This window comes from Hirundo rustica, chromosome 6 (genome assembly GCF_015227805.2).
Source record: "Hirundo rustica isolate bHirRus1 chromosome 6, bHirRus1.pri.v3, whole genome shotgun sequence".
In the NCBI taxonomy this organism is placed as follows: Eukaryota; Metazoa; Chordata; class Aves; order Passeriformes; family Hirundinidae; genus Hirundo; species Hirundo rustica.
In genome coordinates, this window is record NC_053455.1 from 53,767,754 (window position 1) to 53,781,308 (window position 13,555).

Sequence of the window (13,555 nt, forward strand, 5' to 3'; positions counted from 1 at the left end):
TGATTAATCCCGTATCTTAACATAGACTAAATCTGAGGGCTGATGTCCTTTAACCTCTTAATAACAGCAAAGCAGGAAACTAGAAAACCTCTGAAGACAAGCCATTAAAAGTTGCTTAGCTGAAAAGACACCTGCCAGAGTTAGGGGTGCATACTACATATAAAACCCTTTAAAGCTTCTTAACTTCATCTAGTCATTGCTGTTGATGAACACCTTCCACAGTCTCCCAGCCACTACTGCCCCTACAGACATGTCTTCTCCTTCCAAACTCCTTAATCCAGAATCACAAAATTATCAACAGGAGCCCTAAGGCACTCTCTAAGAAGAGAACAGCAGAATTAGAACAGAACTGTGTATTTTTTGATATAAGATTATGGTTGCATTATTCTCTCCAAAGTCGGGGACCTTTCCTTCTGACACATTTTGCATTTATGGTTTATGTTACTGAAATTATCAGCAACATGAACTATGGCTTAAAATCGGGCAGCTTCATTACCAGCAGAATGTTTCTAGATTTGACTTTCTAAATACATACAGATATTAACTTGATCTGTATAAGGAATCTTTCCTAAAACACAAAAAAGCTAGAAATGCAAGACTGTCGCTGATATGTGCTACAGAACATATTTTAAATGCATCCTGACTGAAATATGCCTCCATTCTCTGTCCCCATGCTTTTACCATACACTTTTACCCTGCAAAGCCCGATTCTGTTCTCATTCCTTTCAGCTCTGCATTAAGACCCTAGTCTTTCCTACCTGGGTCAAGATGATTCCCACTCCCATAAAATGTTATCCCATCCCAGTTGATTAATGCCTCCTGCCTTAACCTACTTCAAGCCTGCTCCAGCCTCCTACGATAGGAAACCAGACTAGAAAACTGGTTATGATCCTGCTGGGAGCAGATCGGGATGTTCAGGGAGCCAGAACTGCCACCAGGTACTGCAGAAAATGACTGCTGACGTGAAGACACCCATGCAGCTCACGTGAACACCCACACAACAAGAAAGGCAAGAGCTATCACAGTTGAGTATCACACTAGATTGATCCCAAATCCCAACAATTTAGAAATCTGACAGAACAGCTAAGCTGCAGTGCTTTGAACTGTTGCTGCAGAATGCTCTAATACTCCCTGCATGTGAACAAGCGTGCACATGTGCTGGTACAGTAAAACTACAGTTATAATAATACCTAATACATTAGCAGATATTGACAGGCTTTCAAAAGACTCTTGGATTTGGTGGCAAATGCACAGTGGCAATTATGTTTGTGGGTTTTTTATTCAAGTGGAATAAAGCTTTCCTTTGTAAAGCATCCGAAAGTCTTGGTCTCAATAGTGTAATTCCAGTATTTGTCACACACTGGGGATTGTACTAGAATATTCCCACTAGTCCTACGTAGCTGGGTCTCTGTGGTCAATCAGAGCAACCCTAAAAATTTCTGCAGTTCACAGACCCATTTTACAAATCCCCAGATTCTTGGTCAAAGCTCAGAATAAATAGTGTTACCAGAATAAGTCATCACAGTCAAATATGGCAAGGTACCTAAAGGACTGACTTTCTTCAATGGCTCCCTGGTCGTTCCCAGGAAGCAGCTTCACACACTGCTGAGCAGCACACCGCTGTGCTGCTGTACCTCTTGCTCTCTGTCTAACCCTTGGATTGCCCATAAACCTCACCAACACCATTTCCAGATCTAAAATACAAAGTATACCAACTCATGGCCTTGTAGTAACAAAAATATGCTGTTGATGCTCTGCAGTAATCAAAATGCATCAAGACTATTGTTTACACATTTGTAAAGCTCTTTGTCAGGTTTTTCTGCTACTAAAAGAGGCAGGCACAAGCTGGACAACCAGAGATTTCACCCTTGGTAGAGCTGTCCCACAGCTGCAACTCTCACAGCAATGTGAGCATACATCCTGCCAGATAAAACTTTTCTGGGGTGCTATACAGCAAGCTTCCACTCAGTAAAACTCCTTAATTTTGCTAAATTTCACCTCCATATAAAGAAACCTGTTCTAACCCTCTTCTGGAGGCCAGAGCTGGGAAAAATATTCAATGCAAACAGAAAAATAAAGAGCCATCATTTAGTACTCTGAACCATGCTTTAATACAAACACTACAGATCATGAAGCTCCCATAACCATTTTCTTTATTTCCACCCAGGTATGTTTCCTGAGTTTGTTAATACATACCACATTGTGGCAACTGCCTTCCTATGAAGCTAAAAACTGGAGCACATTAAGAGAGAAAACAGTTGTAAAGGTGTTTCAAATTAAATTATTATCAATACACTATAAAGTTTTATGAGGAAGCAATTTGTGCCTTCACAAAAAAAAAAAAAACCCAAAAACAAACCCTGCAACACTTCAGAGCAAACTGGGAAACTGGAAACTGCCAAAAGAGGGACAGTTCAGTAATGTTTAAACTTGCAGGCTTGGGATGGAGATTATATAAAAGAGTAGAAGCAGATTTTCTAACATTTATTCTGCAATGAGTTATTTGTTTTAAAAGAAGCTTGCAGCAACTGGGGAGTTTTGAATTCACAACAATTCCTTAGAGAAGGGAATAAATCACTTTTTTCCTTTTTTTTTTTTTTTAATTACAATAAAGCAGTATGCTGACACTTATGTTTCCATGTTCAGACACAAAATTCAGAGGACCACTCTTACACTCACTCCTTTGCCAGAAGGTGCTATCTGCATTACTAGGGGATATGCATAATCAGTGCCACTATGCATGAGTAATGTTAACCAAGTTTTCCTGAAATTCACTAAAATCACAGAAATGCATTCTGGTGAAGTAAACGAATTGCACAGAAAAAATGCTTTTCATCTCTCACTACACTTGGATCAAAACTCGATTTATTCTCAAATTCCTGCCCATTCTAACAAATTGCAGTGGTCTTGCAATGCAGCCATATTCTCAGGAATAGAGAACCAAAGGCTGAGTCACATCAGTGGTTGAGAAAAAAAAAACAACAAACAAAAACCTATGATAAAATCTTCTTGAGCTTCATATTAACTCAGCTGGTGTTAGTAGCACCATGCTCTAACCAAGGTCATGGGTTCAATCCCTGTGTGGACCTTTCACTAGAGAGCTGGATTCAGTGATCCTTCCAACTCAGAATTGTCTCTGATTATGATACCAGTGACTTCCAGACAGGATTTGCTCACCATATTTCCAACAGTTATCTGGAAATCTCAATTTGGTTTTCCTCAAAAAGAAGTAACAAGCAGCTTGCTACTACATACTAACCTAATTTCCTCATTTTTCACCATCCTAAAATTGATCTAATTTATCATTTGCCCTTATACAATGAAGCTTCTAGAAAGGGAAATTTCACCACATTTTAAATTGTTACGATTACATTTTAATTGTAAGGATATTTTCGTCAATAGATTATAATGATTGCATTATAAAATCTTACATAATCATCCTACTATTTTTTTCAAAACTAAAATGTTTTCTTTTTTAAAAATAGCTCTAACATAGTCGCCTTTCCAAACATATTGAAAAGCATGAATTTTTGAAAGAAGAGAGATGGCGTAATTTATACATTATTTTCTCTTAAATTTTGTTCCTTCCCTTTTGCACACAAAATTATCATCAAATTATCCTCTCCAGCAATTGGAGAGTTAATATTTTAAACCTGAATTAGAGAACAAACATTACGGCAAATACATATAGAAAACAGTATGTTCACTGAAAATTAAATGGATGATTTGTAGATAAACATTTTTACTAAAGCAGTTTCTCTTTCTGGCATCAAAGAAATGCAGGAAGCCAGGAAGAAGTTTTTGTTTCGTTTTAAATTATTACTAAAGGTTTATTCACATCATTCAATTTGAAGGGGTTTTACTACAATGCACAGTATTTTCACCAAGACCAAGGTATTTTCTCTTCTACACACACACTAAAACAAGAGTGAAATGTGGACATTGCATTCACTGCTTACTGGAATACTCAAGCAGCTACAAGAAGTAGGGCCAAAATCCAAGCTTAGGGATCGCAGAAAAGTACTTCTGCAAAAGTCACGCAATCGTCTGCAAATCTATTTTGAAAAACTATTTTTTTCCCCCAAAATTCCATAATCTGAAAGAAATGTTCTTGGGCCAGAAATCTGAACTCTGGCATAGAGAGAACAGATAATTTACACTCTCTCTTCCCCTCTCTCTCTCTCTGTAAGTGGGAAGAAGGAAGAATTTTGCAGCCCCTCCCACCTCCTCCTCCTCATAGTGATAGGCATCTACCACCTAGAGAGCTGTAACTACCTATTAAGGTCTGATTAAGATGCTTTATAAAACATAATAAGCCATGAGATAGTATAAACACATATGAAATAACTTATGTGCAACTAGCAGTAATGGCTGAGGTATTCATAACTTTGAGATTTCAACACCTTCCTGTAAAACCAATACTGTGCATGTCTGAAGTAATACTTCTTCCCAGAAATCCCTTTTCCTGCTCTGGATACAAAAGACTTGGGCATCATTCATTTTTGCACAACATTTAAGAATTGCTTATCAGGACGTGCAAGAGAGTTTAGAGTTTAACTACACTACCACTGCATTCATACAGCAATCTTGTAACTGGTGATTTGAGTTTTGAAAGAGCTTGCATTTGGGTCACTCCTCCAAAGATGACAAAAAAACTCCTTATGAATCTTAATTGTGAAACTTTCTTCCAGCTGCAATCACACTTTCAGAAACTCCAGGTACATTATTACACATACATTATTATACTTTGTAACTCTATAGAATGAAGCAAAGGTACAGGGTGACTGAAAGTGAAACTTGGAGAACAATTCAAAACCAAAAGGAAAGTAAGGCAACTTACAAGGACTGCAAGCCGCTTAGTCCTCTGATGGCCTCGTTAGGTACAGTCTTCAGCTGATTGTTCTGTAGGGTTCTGTAAAAATCTACTGTGTTAATAAAGTAGAATTTGACAATCATCTTTATCAAAGGTAGAGGTAACAGAAAAGTCCATAGTCCTGTTATGGTTTCCCAGATTTCTAGTGTATGTAAATGCATGTAGAATTTTCAAGACCAGATACCCAAAGGCAGTAATTAAACAAGAAAATGGTCTATTTCAGTTTTATTTATAACTCATTAACAACATTAATTTTCAGGGAATAAGCTCTGACGCAATATGCTGAAATCCCTTGGGAACTCACTGAAGATGTTAAGCAACTTAACATTAGGACAAATTTAATACAGGAGATGATATCTTATTGTTTTCTTGTGGAATTATCTTATGCATGCTAGAAAACACACAAACCTCTAATCTTGCCTGAAGTTGCATCGATACACAATGCATTAACAATCTAATTTACAAAGTGTGCTCCCAACAAAGCACCACTGGGCCAAGCTTTATTAAGCAGCACTGCTGTGGGTTTCTTCAAAATTCTCTTATAGGACAACATATGTCATTGTGAGTTCTTCTATAAAGAGAATGTAAATAACCTTATAAAATCTTACATGGTTTTGGCACATGCTGGGATAAAAATTCAAGTAGACAAGTTAACTCTTAATTAAGACCCATGTCCCACATTTTTCCAAGAACTTCTAGAATTTCAGGCACCTGCAGTGCAATGATATTGCAATGGATATGCCTTCAAGAGCTTTGACCCTTTGCATTCAATTTTCAAAATACCATATTAAATAGTATTGCAAATAGGCAGTTCCCTAATCTGTACTCTAGTAATAGTATCTATGCTTTTTTCTTTAAAGCCTCAAGGTCAGCCTTTTTTTAAAAGTACCTCTTTAATTAACTACCTATTACTCTGCTAGCATTTGGAAGTATTTACATCATCAGAAATGCTACAGTTTTCAAATAGAGTTTTTTAAAACCTTAAACAATCAAAAGCTTTCTTTATCCCTAGCTATGGAAAAACAGCAGCCATAAAAATTCCTCTCTCAGAAAGAAAAACAAAATATTTTTCTAATAGTAAGCCATTTTCACCTAGAGAAAAATCAGACTATAGCAATATTTTCTGTTGCCACAGGGAACAATTCAAACAGCGTATTAAATCTCTAGGTAATAGTACTACCTGATAATGTCAGGGCACCTAACAGAATATGCTGAAGGGGTGGAGAATTACAAAAGCTTACATGTTCTTCTTAGGATTTTTCCTCTGATTCTTCTGCTACAAGATATACTTCAGAAACAAATAAACGTTCTAATAAAATGCAACAATTATAGTTTAGTCAAGTTCATCACTCTCATCTGAACCACAATCCAGCAGGCCTTGTAAAGAAAGAAAAAAAAAGAGTAGGAGAGCTCTACTTTAGGAGGACAGAGGGCAAAAAAAATTTCTCCAGCCTACCAGTAAACATTGGTTATGCACTAAGAATGCATACAGCTAACTATGAAGCTCTAAAACCCAATTACTTACAGAACTTTGAGTTCTTTCAACCCGGACAAGGCCTTTGGATGGATAAAAGTAAGATCATTGCCAGCCAGTCGCCTGGAAAAAAATTGCAATAATAATTTCAGTCACAAAATACAGCACTTCTACAACCATCGAACAAGGAAAATTAATCCTCTATCAAATCTTGCAAACAATTATGCATTTTGCATTCAATCACACTACATTCACAATCTTCCAAGTTTGCAGAAGTTATTTTACTTAGAGCACATTTTTAACAATGAGGATGCATTACTCAGCCTTGTGGATATTCTTTTGCAAATGTGCTAGAAAAAACACACCCTAGAATGATGAAGAATGTTCTTTTGGTACTAGGTTTGACAGTGCATCTATCAACAGATTCCTCTGGCTTTCCACATTGGTCCACTGAAACACATGCTCTGGTACCCACATATTTTTAATCATTACAGCAGTTTCTAAAGAAAATATGAAGTTAAGTGAAAAGAGCTACATGCTACAGCAAAGCTGCAGAAGTCTCTATGAGATTCCCAAATATCAAAACGATATTCTCAAGCAGGTGGTATGTTCACCCAGTGCTGACAGTGTGACCAAGACATAATACTGGTAATATTTCATCTTTATGGTCAGCTATTTGGAGGAACTTTTCAAGAAAGGAAATTCTTTTGGGGCAGGGAGAAATGGAATAGGATTCTCAGGCATACACAGTCTCTCTCAAAATGTGGCTGGTTTCAAACTTGGACTGCTAGACAGTAACACAAAGTAAATTATGAAAATCACTGTGATGTTAAAAGTAATAAAGACAGGAGATGGTGCAGAATTACAAAGCAGGAAAGCCAAAACAGCTGCTTTTAAACAGCTCGTTCCCCCTTCCCCCACTCTTTTTTTTCCTTCACCATTTCACCTCTCCCCTGAACAGCAGATCCTGTGCAGTCCAGAGCTGCTAATAGCTGTACTTTATCAAGGGTAAACATAATAATGCAAAACACCTGGTAATCCATAACTGACAAAAGATGCAAAAGTTTCAGGCAAAGTATTTGCTTTTAGATTTGGGTTTCATATCCAAGCTAAGCAAAAGAAATGTGGGACAAGGTTGTGCAATGTAATCATCTGTGGAAACACTATGTATAATCCAATAAGTGTTAATAATTAAAAAACAATCAATGTGCTTTAACAAAGGTTACAGAATATCAAAACCTACTTCTGCTGTTATAAGGCACTGTGAAGCAAGCCAGACACATTAAAAGGAAAATATTATTTCAAAGAGGCAAACAAAGGAAATAACAAGAGCAACATCTAAAGTATCAGCTTGCCAGAACACAGCAATGTTATTACATTTTTATCTTCTCTAACTACATAAATGAGATTACCAAAGCATTTAATGCTTACATAAATCTGCTTGCAACAGAATTAGTGACTTAATAAAATGCTGCCTGATAGAGAGGATGCTATTTATCTTTATTAAATCAATTTCTCAAATGTAGATGGTTATATCTATAAACCAAGGGAGAAGAGGTCAAGAACACCTTCATGAACAAAGAAGGTGACAGGAGATCCTACTTGTTCTTAAAAAACTGAGTTACTCTTGCTTGTTAAGGTAGATGTTGGTTTTTAGTCCTGGTATTTTCACACATCCCCCCAGTTGCTATGGTTCTGATACCACTACAAGCATGTTTACAAAAAACCCCACAACTGCTGAGAAAAGTTTATCTGCATGGCTTGAGTATAATCAAACAGCTCTGAAACCAGAAGAAAAGAAGAATCTATGTATGCTTATTCTTGAAATCTCCTGTCTGCAAGCAACCTCAGAATTTTAGAGCTGGGACATGATTTTTCAAATACTTCATATTTTTAACACTAATGGAAGTTTCCAGATGGCAACTAAACATTCCCCTAAAATTCATTTTGTTGTCAACAGCTGTCCAAAGCAACTTGATTAACTTTATCTAGCGGGATGTGGAAGGAGGTTTGTAGTATTTCATGTTTTTCTTTCTAACAATTTCTTAGGAAGTTCACTGTAAACAGAAAGAAGTACTGATGAAACATGCTGGGTCTCTACAGCAGAGTCAGTAATCTGCAAAACACGTTTATATTAAAATATGTTTGAAACAGCATAGTACAAATCAAACAAAATTTAACGGAGGCTGTAGCACCTAATCACTTTGCATACAAACACTACTGTGATTACATATTACACAATCGAAGGAACGGCAGCCCTGGTGAATGTGTCGGGTAGCCCTGGCTACAGCTCAGCCAAGGTTCCCCATTAATCTGGTGTGTGTGAGGCTTGCCAGGCATCTGTTCCCTCTCCCAAAGAGACTGTGGATTATTACTTTAGCTTTAAAAAAGCTAAACTAACTACAGTTGAATAGTCTTCCTCAGCCTGAATGTCACTAACAACAACCTAAAGAGCAGTGGAAACGAATTACAGCTGAGCCAGAGCAAGACTTGTGTGACTTCAAATAGCAGGATTTTGCTTTCCTCAAGGCAACTATGGCTTCTTCAGCCTTTTTCTAACCAACCAACTGAAAAAACCCAACCTTTGTGATCAGTTACATTTCCATTTCTCCACTATCCCGCAGGGCTCAAGGAAGTGTGCAAAGGCTTTATTCATCAGTTTGCCAAACACAGATTTATCGTCCACATCCTAACCTTGGGGAGCTGCTCATGAGGAGGTTCAAATTGCAGCTCTCAAGCAGGCAAAGATCAGTATATCACACAATGCTCTCACCACATTTCCCATGCAGCAGCTGGAAGGATGGAAATTTTCTCTTTACATAACCAGGTTCATTTTAAAGAGAGAATTGAAAAATTAGTACCATACAGTACAGCATTACAAATTAGGATGTCGTTGAAATCATCCAGTCAGGTTTTCCACATTACCTTCTTTCAGCAAGTCTTAAAAATATTTATTATTAAATAATTTAAAAGCATCTCTGTTTATCTCTCTCTCACGCACATGGTCAATGGGCTAAGGGAAATCAGTTTTACCAAGGCCAAAACTCTAGCACAACAAGGACACAACTTTTCATCTCCTTGCAGCGGGACTCACTATTCTGCCTGAGAGCAGCCCTGGAAATTTCTGCTCTGTGGTGGGACAACTTCACATTGTCACAAAGCAGCACCTTAAGGCAGCCCTATATTTACACTATCAAGGGCTGAGTACCTATACTTCCCTTCATTCTGAACAGAAATGTTTACAGAGACCTAGTCTGAAAGTGCATCTGTCACCACTGAACCACAGTAAACCACCATTAATCAGAGCTCCTTCTCCAAAAGGCAGCGGGCTGCAAAACAGATTCACCCACAAAGACAGTAAAAATTTAATTTAATCAGAAAATTGTAAAGCATCCTGCCATGCTATAAGGCCACAAAAAACTTTATTTGCTATCTCTTACTTCTCAAGGCACAGACACAGCAGCAAGCATCATCTGAAGTAGGATGTAAATGTGTATCACACCAACAATGAATTTTTCTGCTAACTCAATCCTGACTCCTCTTGTTTGGAGACTGCCAAGGACTGCAGGTATCTGGAATTAGTGCATCTGAGTTAAACCTTGGAGGTTTCTCCAGTGGAGTCACAGCTGTAATGTATGGCCACAGTAGGTATCTTTCTTGTAATTGTTTAGCATTGAATGTTGTAGTCTTCTATTTCTACTTTAAAAATAAATATTGAGTGTTTTAATGGTAAATTTGGACAAATTGAAATCTGCAGAATGAATTTCAGCGCAGCAAGATAACAGAGTAGGACACACGGGAGAACAAAATCCCTCTGCTAGCCTGTCATACAGAGGTGAGCAATACCCTTTAATAATTATTTTAAGTGACACAGTAAATAATCTCCATATGAGGAGGACATCTTACTAGTACAGACATCAGGATACAATGTAGCTGAAGAGTAGCCTTCCATGGTGTCTCATTCCCAGAGTACACAGAAAGCCTAGTTTTTTGCACTGAAGCTCCAGCTAATACTGTTTTCTCTCTTTTGGGAAATTAAAACTTTTGTAATTATGAGTCTGGCAACCCAGCTGCATATTAACCAAGCCAAGTTAATCACTGGTGTTGCTCCAAAAGTCAGGGAGAGTGTTCCAAGGGTACATTTTTGCCTGTAACCATTAAAAGCATCACTCTTACTATGACAGGACACAATAAAACTTGGAAACCTCTGTCCTTATCTTGCATCCTAGATAGTAGTGAACTTAAGGATACTTGAATAAAGAGTTTCATTTCCTTCTGTCCATCTGAAGGTCTTATGCTCATACAGAAGCATTTTGCTGTGGATTTTTGTTTGTTTGTTTGTTTGTTTCCTCTTGGTGGTATGCTCCTAACCTTTTGTCTATCTTGTCTCTGATAAAAATGGCTACTTTCTCCACAGATCAAATTCAAATAGTGAAACAGACGGCAATCCTGACATGTCATGATAAAACACCTGATTTATTATTTTTACCTCTACATTAGCTTCTTTGTGGTAAGACCCAAGACTCCTATTAAAAGGTTTAGTCAAGTCTGAACCTTCCATATTCATCACTGCTCCTCCGCCTGGCCAACATCTACTTTTAGCTATCCAGCTTTTACCTACCTATTTTCATCCCCCTGGAAAACATTACACTGCGTCTCCACCTGTATTTTTGAAAACTCTAATTTTTGTGCTGTCTTACATTGAACTATTCTGCTGTCTTTATGTGCCTGTCCCTACCTTCCACTTTTCCTGCGTTCTCTGTGTTTTCCAAATATGAACTTGAATTTTACTTTAAGTTCTCCCACAACAGAAGTAATCTTTGAAAATGCCTTAGACCTTAGTAAACTAAACTGACTGATTAAAAGTCTAAAGCTCATTCATAAGTTCTATGGTTAAACTGCTGGCAAGAGTCACCAGCATCTACCACAAGACAAAATATGCTCTATGCTTTTCATGGACTATCAAAAACAGGAAAAAAATTATAACGGATTTTCAGGAAAGCAAGCGTTTACAACCATGCACAATATGTTCTAGCCTTTAATTTTCAAGCAATATCCGTATTTGGGCAAGACCCACAGGCAACAAAAGAAATAACATAACAAAGTGATTACTATACACTACAAGTTGTTGAAACAAGCAGTCTTTGTAATCTCAACTAGTATTCTACAGCAAAAAAACCTCAGAAGTTTTTTAACATAGACATATATGTCAAACATAAGCAACAATACCATGGTGTCTTGAAAACTGGTTAACACCTAGTCTACAGTAGAAATGCTGAGTGGTTGCAGAAAGCAATTTTGATTCCTCTCACCTCCAACGCAAAATGCAGAATGTATTTTATAAAATACATTCTCTTCTCCCTGCTTTCCTTTGCACATCTTGTACTATGTTGTGCTAACTTTCCTTTGCTTTACCATAGGCCAGATAGACCTTTCTCTTGATAGCTATTTCAACACTCAGGTAATAATGCATTTCACTTACCTAGTCTGCACAGCAATGACACAGAGATGAAAGCCACTGAGTTCGGTTTTTATCAACTGGGATGCAACAACCCAATTAACAACAGATTTGTGCTTTTAGCAAATAGTCCTATTTGGATGCTCAGGTTTCCAACATCATGAAATATGTTAATGGTCAGACATGAGAGGGTGAAAAAAACTGCTGCTGATATAGTAAATCCTCAAAGCTGCTTTGGTCTGTTCATACAGCCTTATCTCTTGTTCTGGCATTTACTGGCTATCCAGGCATGGGATGCCTGACCATGCATTTAGCAACTTCTTGTTGTGCATTCTTTGGGTTTATATTGTATTTCATTTTTATATTGGGTTTTGTAATGGTTTCTTCTGTACCCCCCTGTTCCCTTGGAAAATGTTATCATCCCGAGGTTTGGCCCTGCTCCTTTTTCCCGCCCACCCTCCCACACTGGAACGTAATCCAACTCTGTTCCACTCCCACCTTATCCCCGATTCTGTAGTGGCTTGTCCCTGCCTCTAGCCCCTTCCCCCTGGATAAAAGCCAGGATAAGCACGTGGATCCCTCTCTTGGCTTGGGGACAGGGACCTGGACTGGACTTTGGACCCTGCGGGGGCAGAACCACAGGAGAAAAGACTGAATAAAACCTGGATTCTCCCCAAATCAAGTGCAGACTCTTTCCTTTTGCTATCAACAGGGATCTGCTCTCTCTAAAGGAAAAGGTTCACAGCCACTCTGAGATCTTTAGGACCCTAAGGAAAAAAATCCTTCCAATTGTGGTTCGTCTCTCAAGCTAGCAGAGGCAAAAACCCCGGCTCCGAGAGAGAGAGACACTGCAGCAACTGACACTGCAAAACAGGGGAGTGGACTAAGTCTACATATATTTGGCAATTAAACTTCTGTTACTGGTTTTCTAACCACTTCAGATGCATATTCTGCAGACACCTTCACAATGAATGACCTTACAGAAATGGAGGGAATTTTCAGTATGATTCTTTGATTCAGTTTAGATTGACCATTAGCTTTTTTCCAGCTGAAATAAAAGCAAACCTTTCAACAGAGTTATCTAGAATTTTACTTTCATATAAGAAGGGCGAGAACTTTATAGGAGTCTGGTTACTATTTCTGTGCCAGGACATCTGCCAAGGCTAATTAGCCACGAGCACCTCTGTCCTAACAAAAAAAAATACAAGAATACAAACATCTGAGCAGAGAGGAAGAAAGGAGGTAAAGGAATGACATCACCATGTCTTCTTATGGTAACATAGAGAGGTGACATACTATATAACTGTGATGACAGAATATACTCAATTACTTTTGCAGAGGATAAGGCATTTACCTTCAACATACAGGATTTATTTTTTCTTCTTTTTTGTGTAAAGTTTTCATAGAGCTCATGTTACGACTCTTGAGACTCCAGCCTCAAATTGGCTACCTGATCACATGCACATGTTTTGTTCCACACTCCAATTTCTGAAACCAAAAGGAGGAGGGAGGACTGTATGGTAGAAGCACCATTTGGAGAACTGTACTTGGAGAGACACAGCTTAAGAGCTTCTCAAGTTATGCTCAGCCTCCAGAAGTTTCTTATCTGGTTAATACTTTCAGATAGCCCCAACCTAGCAACTCAGGCAGCATAATAAATGAGGCTTGTAAGACTGGTCTTGAAGTGTAACGCCACAAAGTTCAGCCTTCAGGCCATTTAGCTAAGCCAGCTTCTGCGTGTGTGCATGTG

The 13,555-nt window shown here is 38.1% G+C and overlaps 1 protein-coding gene across 1 annotated transcript in view; it reads right to left on the bottom strand.

Moving 5' to 3' along the window:
• The window catches only part of LGR4 (leucine rich repeat containing G protein-coupled receptor 4), a 72,977-nt gene that overhangs the window by 20,916 nt on the left and 38,506 nt on the right, over nucleotides 1-13,555 (bottom strand). The window contains exons 3-4 of the mRNA XM_040067009.1: nucleotides 6,399-6,470; nucleotides 4,841-4,912 (exon numbers count right to left, since the gene is read on the bottom strand). Coding sequence (XP_039922943.1) covers nucleotides 4,841-4,912; nucleotides 6,399-6,470 — 144 coding nt within the window. The remainder of the gene's footprint in view (nucleotides 1-4,840; nucleotides 4,913-6,398; nucleotides 6,471-13,555) is intronic.